This window comes from Epinephelus moara, chromosome 22, assembly GCF_006386435.1.
Source record: "Epinephelus moara isolate mb chromosome 22, YSFRI_EMoa_1.0, whole genome shotgun sequence".
In the NCBI taxonomy this organism is placed as follows: domain Eukaryota; kingdom Metazoa; phylum Chordata; class Actinopteri; order Perciformes; family Serranidae; genus Epinephelus; species Epinephelus moara.
This window is the reverse complement of record NC_065527.1, coordinates 23,973,888-23,984,246: the sequence shown is the minus strand read 5'-3', so window position 1 is coordinate 23,984,246 and position 10,359 is coordinate 23,973,888. Positions and strand designations below refer to the sequence as shown.

General features: G+C 38.5%; 1 protein-coding gene across 1 annotated transcript; it reads right to left on the bottom strand.

The window, feature by feature from the left end:
• Positions 1 to 139: 139 nt before the first annotated feature.
• Positions 140 to 8,868, bottom strand: ppt2b (palmitoyl-protein thioesterase 2b). The gene is made up of 8 exons (XM_050034966.1): positions 8,404 to 8,868; positions 7,233 to 7,386; positions 5,697 to 5,792; positions 4,965 to 5,072; positions 4,751 to 4,834; positions 3,434 to 3,518; positions 2,906 to 2,960; positions 140 to 2,238 (listed from the first exon to the last, which is right to left on the bottom strand). The coding sequence occupies exons 1-8, from the start codon at positions 8,590 to 8,592 to the stop codon at positions 2,095 to 2,097; spliced, it is 915 nt and encodes a 304-aa protein (XP_049890923.1). The 5' UTR covers positions 8,593 to 8,868; the 3' UTR covers positions 140 to 2,094.
• Between the last annotated feature and the right edge of the window lie 1,491 nt (positions 8,869 to 10,359).

The following is a 10,359-nucleotide window of genomic DNA, read 5'->3' as shown; positions in this document are numbered from 1 at the left end:
CTGAAGTATGCAGAATTATGATTCTTCTTTCCCACTTTTGTACTGATGTGTCTTGTTACTTGGAGACTGATTTCCAGTTGCTAGTTTAATAAGTAGACAACGACTATCCATTGTAATGAATCAAGACAAAAGAGATGTTCAAAACTGTCTTTTATTGAGGAATTGACAACATTTGACACAGTTTCATTTGCAGACCAAATACTGTAGAAATTGTAGGACAGAGTCAAAATAGGAGTTTCTGTTTGAGTCTTTAAAAAATTGTCCATATCTTTATTTACTGTTTTTAATGCAAGAAAGTTGAGCAGAGAGAGAGAGAGAGAGTATCCCTTAAATCCACAGTTTATGCAGTTGGGTTATTAACTTGTACGAGCATACATGAAACAAAGGATGCAACAACATTAAAGTAATACTGCAAATCTAACAACTGTTAAAATCGTCATCATTTCCCTTCTTTTGATCCGGTTAAACATTGTGCAATGCATACATTAAAATTCTCTTCTTGTTCTATCACACAGTAGATATTTCCATTCCTTTTCTACTATTGAGAAACATTTATAAAGTACATAAACATCCGACTCTCCCTTTTTCCTACAGAGACAGACGAACATGAAGGTTGCTCAAATGCCTGAGATATCTAAATGCGATGGGAGGTAAAGAGCGCCACGCACAATAGTCTGGTGGACAAGTAAACACTAATATAACACTGCCACTCTCAGACCACTCTACATCCACCCCTCGTTAGTTTAAGCACCATCACTAAAGGCAGTGTGTTGTAGCACTTCGGTATGGGACGTGGAACGCTGAGGCATGAGGGGGAAAATTTAAGGCTTAATCTACTGAAGCATCAAAGCACTGCATGATAATGAACATGATATTCATTGTCAAATATACTGTACACACTAAAAAAAAACAAAAAAAACATGACCCCCAGGGTTAAAAATGAAATAAAAAGATATAAATTACTGCATCATAAGATGAGCAGGGCAGTGACTCTGTACATGTAGACAAGATGACAGAACGTCGCTCAGGCACTGTTGTGTCGTGTGGTGTTTTGAGGTATGTGTGACCACACACACACACACACACACACACACACACACGGATATATACTGTATGTATTTGGGCTCTGTATTTGAACGCTTTCATACAAATTAAAGGGGCATTCCACCACTTTTTTTTTTACACATCAAACGCAGTCATGAGGGACTAATCAGCCTGTGAAAACAGCAGAGTGTCTCTCAACCTCTGCTGCATTGATTTTCAACCATTCTCTTTACAAATCCCTCTACTTTACTGACATGCGGCAGTAAATTACTTTAGAGGTGCTGGTAGGTGGATTTTGTTACCTTTGGACAGTAATTTCCCTATGTTTCCAGTCTTTATGCTAAGCTAAGCTAACTGGCTAAAGCTTCATATTCATTATACAGAAATGAGAGATGGGTATCTGTCTTCTTAGCTAACGCTCCAAGAAAGTAAATAAGTGTGCTTCCCCAAATATATCAAACTATTCCTTTTTAAAGTAACACTGTGGTTACTAGGATAAGCGTAAAAAACAGAACGTATCTACAGAAAGTACAATTACAAAGTAATTTCTAACAACTGTAATCCAAAACATTTGATTACAGAGTTCAGAGTACGCTCACAAGTGTTTGCGAGGTTACTTTACAGTGGTTGTAGAGGCAGATTTTCACATGGTGGAAGTTAAAGGAATACTTCACTCGCAATGTAACCTGTTTGTATATCAGTGACTCACCGCGTGTTACCTTGGATTCAGGAAGATGCATGTGTTTGGAAAGAACTGAGCACATGACTGGATAAATAAGACTTGGATTATAGTGCATGAGTTGTGTGAGAGTTTGTAAATGAAGATTCAATTCATGAAGAATATTTGCCTTTTGTGGATTCTCTTTTCATTGTTGAGAAAAACCACAAAAACAAAGTTTTCTTCACAAATTCACCACAATGGGATGAGTTACTGATATACAAATGTTCATTTTGAAGGTGAAGTATTCCTTTAAGAGCTTATAAAACTGCAGGGTGTGTACCTGTATGTGTGTGTGTGTGTGTGTGTTTATGCTGTAAAAGAGTTCTGTTTCACACCAGCCATTTCTCCATGCACAGGTGGAACACTGTCTCATTCGAGTGCCAGTACACGTGTTCAACGCCGGGAACAGAACAGAGGATCAGATCTCCACGAGCCGCCAACGTCTTCAGACCAAAAACATCTCTTAAATACAGCTAAAACAGAAAGAAAATTTTTAGAGCGTGCTCTCCTTCCTCTCCTTAAAGTGTCTGTGTTTTATCTTACATGGACATGAGTTAAAATCTTTATTTTGTACAGCTACATTACACAAACCTGCAGATTTAAAGGGACAGTTCACCCACAAATAAAAAATATATATTTTCCCTCTTACCTGTAGTGCTATTTATCAATATACTAGACTGTTTTGGTGTGAGTTGCTGAGTGTTGGAGATATAGACTCCTCAGATGTATTGCAAACAAAGAATTGAATCTCCTGTCCAAATCTGACAAACAATGTCTGTCATAGGAAAGAGGTTACCATCCTCAAACACAACAACAAGGACATTTAACTATAAAGTGTAGCCTTTAAAACATCACATAAAGAGCAATGAAACATGATTGCTTTGGTGTGAGTTGCCGAATGCTGGAGATACCGGCCGTACAGTCGTCTGCCTTGGCACTCAGCGTGTGGTGATAAAATGGCAGATGTATGACAGATGTCAAATTGGGACAGAAGCTTCAGTTCTTTGCTTGCAATACGTCTTAGGAGTTGACGTGTGTTTGTACATGACACAATATAAAACTAAATATAGATGATAATAATCATAAAGAGTAAAGAGTGTTGTGTATGTGTGTCTGTTCTGTTGTGTGACTTTCACTCACATCCTGGTGCTGCATCTCGACGACAGTCTCGTTGTCGTCATAAAAGCCAAACTGACTGGAAACCATGAGAAAGACAGAATAACGTGTGAGCATCACATGAGAGTCATCTGATCAGACACAGCCATAAAAATCTTTCCCAGCGGAGTAATGTGTGAACTGAGCGTACAAAGTGTCATGTGACACCACGAGAAAGACTTTGTTGATAACTCAGTGTGTATGAATCAAAGTGAACTGGAAAAATAATCCCTCAGCAAAGTAGAGTTCTGACTTTGATCAGGGGTTCAGAAGTGCATGAATAATACTCAGATAAATTAATCAACTCTGATGTTTCAGCTGCATTTTAGCACGGGGGTCAGTTTCATGTAACCGTGTGCCTCAAGTGTATTAGAAACATTTGAATGCATCCTAATGCATCAAAATGACACCCGACTTTCACTATCAAAGTGCCAAAATGCAGGATGATTGATCAAAAGACAATAAGCATAAAAATATTTGTAATAAACTGAATCAGACAGCAGATGAACTCACCTCGACTGCCAGGGAGTGATGACTCCATCGTCTGGTCCTCCGATCAGCACCAGCTTTTTAATTTTTAGGAAGTTCTTCTTCCACTCTGAGATTAAGACATAAAGCACAGTGGATACACTCATACGACCTGCTGTATACAAAAAAAAGTCTAGCTTAACTTCCCAGTTCAAATACCTTTGGTCTGAAGTGTTGTTTGTTTTTAACATGTCTTATTTTACTCTTTCTTTTCATTTTAATAGTTTTTAAATCTGTTTTCTTACTTCTCAGTCTGTCTCTGTGCTGCTATAACGTGGATTTTCTCACTGGGATCATCTCTGTTCTAAAGATCATTTCCAGGGTTTTCAGACATTTTCAGAACACAAAGCTGGTGTGACAGACAGAGATCGCACCATACAATAGTATGTTCCTCTCTGTGGAAGTCTGATTTGAAAGACATGCAGCCTACGGTTATAGCTTATCTATGAAATTGTCTCTTACATGCTTAGAAATGATGACCAATTGATCGCAGAATAATTCATGTCTGCAGATGTAAAGCACTTCACTTTATTAGTACTTATGCAGGGTGCGTTCCAAACTGATTGCCTGGCTGCCTGCAGCTTTGCTGAGAATCGCTCATCCAAACAACTTCACCCTGAACACTGCACTTCACTTACATAATCTGGTGATTCAACCAGATGCCATCCAACCTGCATGTGCTACCACGTGACATGTCTTGGGGGTTTGTTCACAGCATTTTCACAACATAACTGAGAGCAGCCTATTCAAACTACTTCATCATTTTAATGTTACTATGATCCTGAACATGACTTTCAGATGGCAATGATATTCGATTTGGGAAGCTCTGATAGAGACAGGCCATTTTACTTTTTTCCTGGACAGGTAAGAGCCCTGTCAAATCATGCCTGATAAATATCAGATAATAAACTTCTTTCGAAATGGATTTATAGTCTGTTTTTGGAACGAAACCCTGACCAGAGTGTTGATCAGCTACACAAGGAGAAACTGTATTGTGTATAACAACGTTTGTTAAAAAGAAAAATGATGAGAACTTAGCTATTTATTGGCATGACTTCTACTACTGCTACTAAATGAATACAGTTATGTTCTCCAGTTGCTTTTTGGTTTCATTTGCTTGACATACTGTGTAATGAAATCAATTTGTTAAGGATGGCAAGTTTATATTGATCATAGCCCTTTTGCCCCCTTTTATATGGAGACAACATCCTTCTTTTACTCACCTATTTATGACTAACTGTTGTATTATGGAGATAAACACACACCCACTAACAGTTAGGTTAATTAAACTTATGCGCTGACCTGTTGAATTTGGATTGGGTCTCTCGCTGTTGAGCAGAGCCAAATAATCACTGCTGTTCACGTACAGGTCTCTGTGGTGGGGGTCTGGAGGAGGAGGAGAGGGACAAACAACCAGTGTGTCAAAGCAGCTTATAATAAAGCTTTTTTTTATATGAAACATTTTCATCAAACATTTTTCACTCTGTTATAACCTTGAGGAAACATCTTGTCTCACCGTTCCAGTAGTTGCAGATGGAGATCCTCTGGCCTATTGAGGTGTAGCAGAGGTGGAAGAGATTGGACTTCACAAACTGTGGGAAGAGGTACCTCAGGTAGTCTGTGTCTGCAGAGACAAAGAGCAGGATGTGGAACAAGCTTGAGAGTTGAGAGAAGAAACCAGTCATGTTAAACCTGCTATAACTGATTTTTTTGGTCACCTGTGGGCAATGAGAACAAGTTGAAACTCACCTATCATCACCTTTTAAGTTAATATGGCTAGTTTGTTGGCTGACAGTTGCTTATTTACACATCCAGCAGTTATTGAGCACCTTTATCATCCATTTGGAGACATGTCTCTTGTCATCTGATGATTGTAAGTCTAATATTCACTCTTTAGTTCTATTTTTGGTCTCTACCAACTCCTGAGAGAAGTATATGACTCCGCAACTGCTAAACTATCTTCACCAGCACATTGCTAACTTTGTCTGTGTGGCGTAGAGAGTGAAACAAAACAGTAGAATAGTGGGCTGGACAGCTTAACAATATACTAAAAGCTTACTATAAAGATTTGTTATATCGAAGGGAGCTTCAGATTCAGGTGAGAACATGTAGCTTCACTACTACGAGCAACCCCTTTCGCATTGCCGGATTGTTTTCACATTGTAATTTGACACATTGTCATTATAAAAATATTAATTACAGGTGCTTTAAACATGATCACGTGTTTAGCCTTTGAAGTTGAACCCACCTCCATATTGCCCGGCCTGAGGCGAAGACAGAGAGATGAAGGATTCAACGTTGTGGTCAGGGAGAGTGGAGAGGATTCCTCTGCAAACCAGCCCACCTGTGAAAATGCCAACAACAAATGTTTTTAATTTCCGTCTTTATTACCTGCTTGACCAACAGTCAAAAACGCTGACATATTCAATTAACTATCACATGAGACAAATAAAAGCACAAAAGTCGCACAATTCATACGCTGGGATGAGGAAATGATTTTCATTTTTGCTTAAAAAAATTGAAGTAGAGTAATAGATAACCAAAATAGTTGCTGATTACTTTCCCTATGAGTAACTAATCAATTAATCAATTTGTTATTTCAGCTCTAATCATAGTAATTGCATCCACTGTAAAGACTACACATTATTTTCTCACATTCATGCTCCTGAAAATACATTTCAGTTTGATTTTCAGTGTAGAATTACCTTTAATCTATTAAAAAAAATATGAAAATGAAAAAAAAAATCACAAGTTCCAGACAGAAATACTGAATATATGTGGTAAAGTAATTTACATGTTTCTCGGGCAAAGACAATCTCATCAGCACATGTGTTTCTTCCCCTGGTTTTCACTAACAGGAACATTCAGCAGTTTGAATTACAAGAAGCTGGCCGGGAATTTCCAGCTCCTGACTGAAGCAAAAATAGTAGTCATAAAAAATTCTATCTAGTCATTAAAACACTGAGTAAAGTCTTATAAAACTCCATCTTTTAAATGAAACAGTGAAATACAAAGTTGGCATTTTGTGTTTCTGCAAACCATGGATATATCTGTACATTTGTTATGTGGCAGATATGTTGAAAATCTTACGTCTCTTTTGGTTTTAATTTTCAATTTTATTTCATGACAATGCTGTTTCATTAGGGTTAGGAAACAAAAACTACACGACTGGAATTTTCCCAATGTGCCCCTTCATCTAGCTAAAATACCAATTTTTTGGGGGCCGCAAACACAGCTGAAAGTGTCCTGATGTCTCATTAGAAATACCCGGGTTTGTCACCGTAAACATGGCTGGAAATGCTCTGATATTTCATTTAAAAATACCCTGTTGTGTCGCCACAGACACAGCTGGAATCGTCTGACAGTTTTCTCAACACAAATGGAACCTAAATTTCCTAACATCTTGTTAAAGATAGAAATTGTATTTTGGTCTTGAGCAGTGTTCCGTTGCTGTCTACTGCTTGGCCGCCATCTTACCTGGGTGTCACGCAATCCACCATCCCTCCTCTTGATGAAAAATTTATCTCGTATATATATAATCTGAACTACATCCCTTTAGAAATGTTATGGTGTTTAAAATGTACAAATGTAAAGTCCATGTTTGCAGAAATGTACAATGCCAACATCTTATTCTGGTGACTGGGCTGAATATTTACAATTTACAGGATACAAATGTCACCCTGAGGTCAGTTATTGCAGGAATGACATACATACCAAGGTTGCTAATCTTAAGCAAATGCCACATTTATGTCTCTGTATCAGCGACCCAAACACACTCACACACCTTGAGAGTAGCAGATAAAATGGACCCCGTCCTCTGCGTTTTGCATTATTGGGTAAATAGCTGCCTTGAATCCCTCGACCTGCTTCCACATGGGCTGCAGGCTGGCACTTCTGTCAAACAAGTCGATGACTGTGACATTTGTTCCAGGATGAGACTGCAGGAGAGAAGAAGAAGAAGATGGTTACAGGCTTGTAAAGAGAGACTGGGTTTCAGCAGCTCCTCATATTGTTACATGAAGCTTTCAACAGCCACAAGAAACAGCACGCTAACCTCAGCATTAAAAGCAACAGTAGCAGCACAAACCAAACCTCCTGTTATCAGAGGTCTGTGGGGATGTTTAGCTACTAATGATCAGGATGTGCTTTAAATATTGATGATTCATTAGGCGTATAAGTAGGAAGACAGGAGCACAGACTAACTGAAGCGAGATCTGAATTTCCTCTTTCGATTTTCTTTCCCTCCAGAACTATGACTAGTCTGGTTTCAGTTTTAAACTTTCTAATGAAGAAGACACGAAAAAGAGGAACTCGATCTCAGTTTAACCTCACCAATTTTCCTGGAGTCCCCACAAAAACTTTACCACATCCTCCATTCAACCAGATTACCATCTTTAACTGTAACAAGGGTGTGTGCGGGGTTTGGAGAATCCAAGAAGAAAAGCAGGACAGGTCACATTTCACTGTGCTTTGTGAACTTCATTATCACTGAAAACTTAATAACTGAATAAAACCTGCACACAAAATTATTCACACAGATTTCATGGGCCAAAAAGTCTAGACTGGCTCAAGATTTTTGGCAATTTTCATTCACAAATTTACAGAAAATGACAGTGCAAACTACAAGTTATATTTTAAAACTACATAATAAGACATTTAGGTGCAGGAACCTACACTATAGTACTAATCACTCACTTTCCTCTGGTATTGCTGCAGTTAAATTTACACTACAAGACAATTTCCTGACTCTACCATCATGATAAAAGCTGACTGATGTATAGCACGTATTGCATGTTGCAGGTCCACGTTTTGCAGATAACATGCCTCTCTATGGGCTGTAAGGCCTGCAGTATATAATGTAAACCTAAAGAACAAAATGTACACACTTTGCTCCAAAACAAATTCTACAAAACAACCACACTGAACCAACCTCCCTCTCTACCCCGGCCACTCACCTCGTTAATGAAGCGATGTAAGTTTTTAAAATCCCCTGAGCTGTCGAACAAACCGTGCACTATGATCACCGGCTTGTACCCGACCACCGCAGCCCAGAGACACGCACCGAGCAGCGGATAGAGGAGCCCGGCCGCCCCGCTGCTCCTCCTTCTCCTCCGGCTGGACAAAACAAAAAAGGAGCCCTTCATTTTAAGTCAAAACCATAAAAAAATACTAAAAGGTTCACTATTTAAAAGGGATAACTTTTAAATAAAATAAAAACATAAAATCCGTTTTTTTGGCTAATGTGCTATCATCTTCTTTTCCATTTCTTTTCCCAGGCTGCGGTGCAATGGCGTTTAAAACCCGCTCGTCGGTCCCTAAAATAATCCCGTGTTACACAAAATATATGTTGTCTTACTTAATATACGAAAACACTGAACAGCTGCTCGGTTTGCTTTGGTTTCTTTTGTTTGTTCCGGTTTTAAATTAAACGTGATGCGGCCGGTGTCGACGTCATTTCCGGTTTCCGGACTTCCAATGAGCAGCGTGGACGCAGGGGACACCCTTTTTGTTAAACAGTGGATTAGCAGCACAGTGTGGACGTAACAGTCGTTACGTCCACACTGTGTCATCATAACAGAATACCAATAAATTATTCATGTTATTATTCAGATACTAATTTTTCTAATCAAATCAGTTATAAACTATTTGCTGTATTGACAGTATTTTCTATTAATATTTTCAATCAGGGAAGTTACTTGCAGCTCTTTGTGCCCAGAGACCTACAATACAGACTTATATGAGGTCAGGGGCATAAATATAGAAAGTGCAGCCAGTATCATTGCACTGGGGCCCATGCGGTGGGGGGCCCGCAGAGAGAGCGGGCCCTTCAACAATGTGTTGGGCAAAGAACGAGATCTTATGAGTCATTGCTGCTTTTGAAATATGTCTGTGTCAACGAAGAATTCTCATTAAATTAAAAACAATGCAATATGCTATATATGCCCTCAAATATATATGCCTAAAATAGTCCACTGCACCTATAGTAAAAGTATGCTGCTACATATACTATACAATAACCATTAGAATTATTAAGTTAAATGGACAATTTCTCATTTTATTTGGTATATTTTGTCATATACAGATATGCATTGATGATTGCTGGGTATGTTGCCGCTGGGTATATGTGACACTATAGCGTGCACAGGGGCCCTTTGTAACTACCTTACGTCACTGTATGAAGTGTCTTTAACATAACAAAAATAATGAAAAGATAATGTAAAATGGATCAAATAAAGAACTTTTATACGTTATATATGACAGGGGAGGATGTGGTGCAAAACTAACAAATAATTTTTTAACCACTGGGGAGAGACTCTTTTTTCTGGCTTAGGTGGGGGACATGAAACTTTGTTGTATTTTGTATTAATTTGAAATACCCTCTGAACCCCGAAACCCACTGGCAGGTTTGAAAGGCATGCTTTTTTTCTAAAAAAAAAATCACCAAAATTACCAATATATATCATAGACTCTTCATATAAAATTCTGCTTCAGAGGCTTTTCCACCCTGACCAGGATACAGTTCTCTGATACAACAATGAATACTTTCTGTGACCATGTGTTAAGATATCAAACATTGTGCAACATATTGTCAACCAGCAGCTTCAGTTCAAGCGAATCTGTATCAGTAAATGTAAAGATAAATGCACATGTAATGACAGCGACAAGTCGACTGACTGAATGTGGAAAAACTGACATACTGTTAAAATTGCACTTATTTTTAAGACATCTCAGGCTATTCATCTGTGTTGTACAAGGATGAACGTCTACAGAACATACTTGTACTTCTTTACACCAAAAAGGGAAAATATTGGAGCAAATGTTACGTTACTTACAGGTTATTGTGCGATGGTTTTATTGGTCTGGCCCATCTGAGACTGAATTGGGCTGTATGTGGCCTGTGAATTAAAATG

Coding starts and splice junctions, on each gene's coding strand:
- ppt2b (XM_050034966.1), bottom strand. CDS start 8,592: ATGAAGGGCTCCTTTTTTGTTTTGTCCAGCCGGAGGAGAAGGAGGAGC. Junction 3,519..4,750: donor ACCCAATCCAAATTCAACAG/GTCAGCGCATAA, acceptor TCTTAATCTCAG/AGTGGAAGAAGAACTTCCTA. Junction 2,239..2,905: donor TCGAGATGCAGCACCAGGAT/GTGAGTGAAAGT, acceptor TTTCTGTTTTAG/CTGTATTTAAGAGATGTTTT.